General features: G+C 61.4%; 1 protein-coding gene across 1 annotated transcript in view; it reads right to left on the minus strand.

Moving 5' to 3' along the window:
• The window catches only part of NDUFA4L2 (NDUFA4 mitochondrial complex associated like 2), a 6,264-nt gene that overhangs the window by 2,065 nt on the left and 1,455 nt on the right, over positions 1–2,744 (minus strand). Inside the window, exon 2 of the mRNA XM_015615714.2 lies at positions 318–406. Coding sequence (XP_015471200.1) covers positions 318–406 — 89 coding nt within the window. The remainder of the gene's footprint in view (positions 1–317; positions 407–2,744) is intronic.

A 2,744-nucleotide genomic window follows, 5' to 3' on the forward strand; every position in this document is an offset into this window, starting at 1 on the left:
CATCCATCCCACCATTTCCCATTCCTCTCAGTCCCACTCTCCCCACGCCCTTGCCCATCAGCCACATCCAGTTCTTACCTGGCTAAGAGCACTGGGGGGGCCCTTCTCCCATCCCCCCAACCCAAGGAGAGGGGATACAACCCCCCAACATCCCTCCTGTCCTCTGAGCACCTCTGCACCCACATTTTCCCCCCATCATTCACTGTGAAGGCGCGCCTGGACACTCCAGCACCTGGAACCACACCTGGGCTGGTCCCCCCAAGCTCTGGGGGTGTGGGGTGAGAGTCTGGGGGTGCCCAGGGCACCTCAAGCCCTACCTGACATCTGGGCTGTACAGGGCCAGCCGCAGCAGGTACAGGACTGCGCTGCCCAGGCCCACGCTGATGAAGCCAATGAGGGGAACGAGCTGCAGAGAGAGAGAGAGAGAGAGAGAGAAATGAAAAATACCCCAATAAAATGAATATTTATCAGGCGGACTGGAGAGTGAAAGGGAGAGCTGACACGCCGGGAGATTTACAGGGGGAATATGGCAGAGCAATCCTGTAGCCGGGCTGCGGTACACAGTGTAGCTGTCAGCTTGAGTGACTGAATTAAAAGAGGGAGAGAAAAATCGGCTCGTGTTGGAGAGGAATTGGATTTGGAATGAGAAATCGCTTCCCTTTGCCTGTGGCTGCCCAGTGCTGGTGCTGCTGAGGACCTGGGGACCCCATTCCCGGCATTCCCAGTGCTCCCTCTCTGGGCTGAACCTCAGTTTCAGGCTCCTCCCTGGAGGATTTGGTCTTGGGCACCCCATTCCCGGTGTTCCCAGTGCCCCTGGTCAGGGGGAACCTCAGCTCATGGTTCTTTCCTGAAGGATTCGGTGCTGAGCACCCCATTTCCAGCATTCCCAGTGTTCCCAGTGACTCCACTCGTGGCTCCTCCCTGAGGTACTCGGCCCTGGGCAAGGTTTGTCCCCGAGCCACGCTGTGACCCCGGACAGGGTCCCTGTCCCCCACAGCCCCCCAGGCTCTGCACTCCCTCCCCTGCACCATCTCCTGACAGAACACGAGACAAGGAGGCTCTGTTCGTGTTACTGGGATGAACTGGGACACGCTGGGGCTGAGCAGCCGGGGGTCCAGAGCAGTTCCTGGGGGGCACTCAGTGACCCCAGCCCCGCCACATCCATCCTTCGAGCGGCTCCCCTCTCCCCCCGCTCCTCGCCCATCGCAGCGCGGCTCCATCTCCTCATCTCCGCTCTCGCTGCCAATCCCCCAGTGCCCGGAGCGACGCGGCCTCAATCGGAGCCGAGCCGAGGCGGCTTTGACCTCCCCCAAATTGCGGCGGCCCCCGCGCCGGGGAGGACGCGGGGAGAGAAATGAGAGCGGCGCCAGCCCGTGCCCCTGGAGGGAGCCGCGTCCTGCCCATTAACGGGAGCGGTGCCGATGGATCCGCGCCGAGCACCTGGCTCCGCTCGCAGCTCTGCTCGGCAGCCTCAGCGCGGAGGAACTGCCCCCGAAGCGAACGCCCACCGCTCCGTGACTCAGTTTCCCCACTGCGATGACACTGGGCAGGGGGGGCACGAGTGGGAAATACGATGGAAAGGGTCAGTCCTGCCCATCTGCTCGCTGCCAAGCACATCCATGCACGGAAAGGGGGGGAACACAGATGTGTCCCCCTGCCCAGCCCTTGCTCCCCGCCGGCCCCCCGCAGTCCTCTCCCAGTGCTCCCAGTAAGGCCCAGCCCCCGCGGAAGCCAGGCTGGAGTGACGGGGCGCCCGGCAGATGCCAGCGCCCATCCGGGAGGTCAGGGCCATCAGCGGATGATGGTCCTTGGCACCGGGTGCCGGCAGGAGCTGGCAGCAGCCGCTGCCCAAGCGCTGGCGAATCAAGAAGCCGCCGCAGCGCCGGGAATTGCTGTGGCTGCTGGAGAGGATTCGGGGCAGCGGGGCCGTCTCACCATCTGCTGCCGACACCGTCTGGGTAATTAATGGCTGGGAAGAATTAGGGGCAGGAGGAGGCTGCCAAGCCGCAGGTGCCAGCGGTGGAGCCCGATTTCCCCCAGGCACGGGGTGCGTGGGCAGTGGGGAGCGGTGCCAGGCTCTGCCCAGTGCCCGCTCGGTGCCCACCGAGACGTGCCAGCAGGTTCTGGTCCTGCCAGAGCTGCTGTGCCTCACGGCCACGGTGCTGCATCGTGAGCCTGGGACATCCATCACTGCCAGGCAGCCGGGCACGCCGCCGAGGAGGAGACATTGCTGGGGGAAAGTGAGGCTACACCTGCCCAGCAACACCGCGGCTGAGGGCATGGGATGGATGGATGGACAGGGATGGATGGATGGATGGATGATGGATGGATGATGGATGGATGGATGATGGATGGATGGGTGGATGGATGGATGGATGGATGATGGATGATGGATGGATGGATGATGGATGATGGATGATGGATGGATGATGGATGATGGATGGATGATGGATGATGGATGATGGATGGATGGATGGACAGGGAAGGATGGATGGACAGAGATGGATGGATGATGGATGATGGATGGATGGATGAATGGATGATGGATGATGGATGGATGATGAATGATTGATGGATGGATGGATGATGGACAGGGATGGATGGATGGACAGAGATGGATGGATGGATGATGGATGATGGATGGATGATGGATGGATGGATGATGGATGGGTGGATGGATGGATGGATGGATGATGGATGATGGATGATGGATGATGGATGATGGATGGATGGATGGACAGGGA

This window comes from Parus major, unplaced genomic scaffold (genome assembly GCF_001522545.3).
Source record: "Parus major isolate Abel unplaced genomic scaffold, Parus_major1.1 Scaffold220, whole genome shotgun sequence".
NCBI classification, from domain to species: domain Eukaryota; kingdom Metazoa; phylum Chordata; class Aves; order Passeriformes; family Paridae; genus Parus; species Parus major.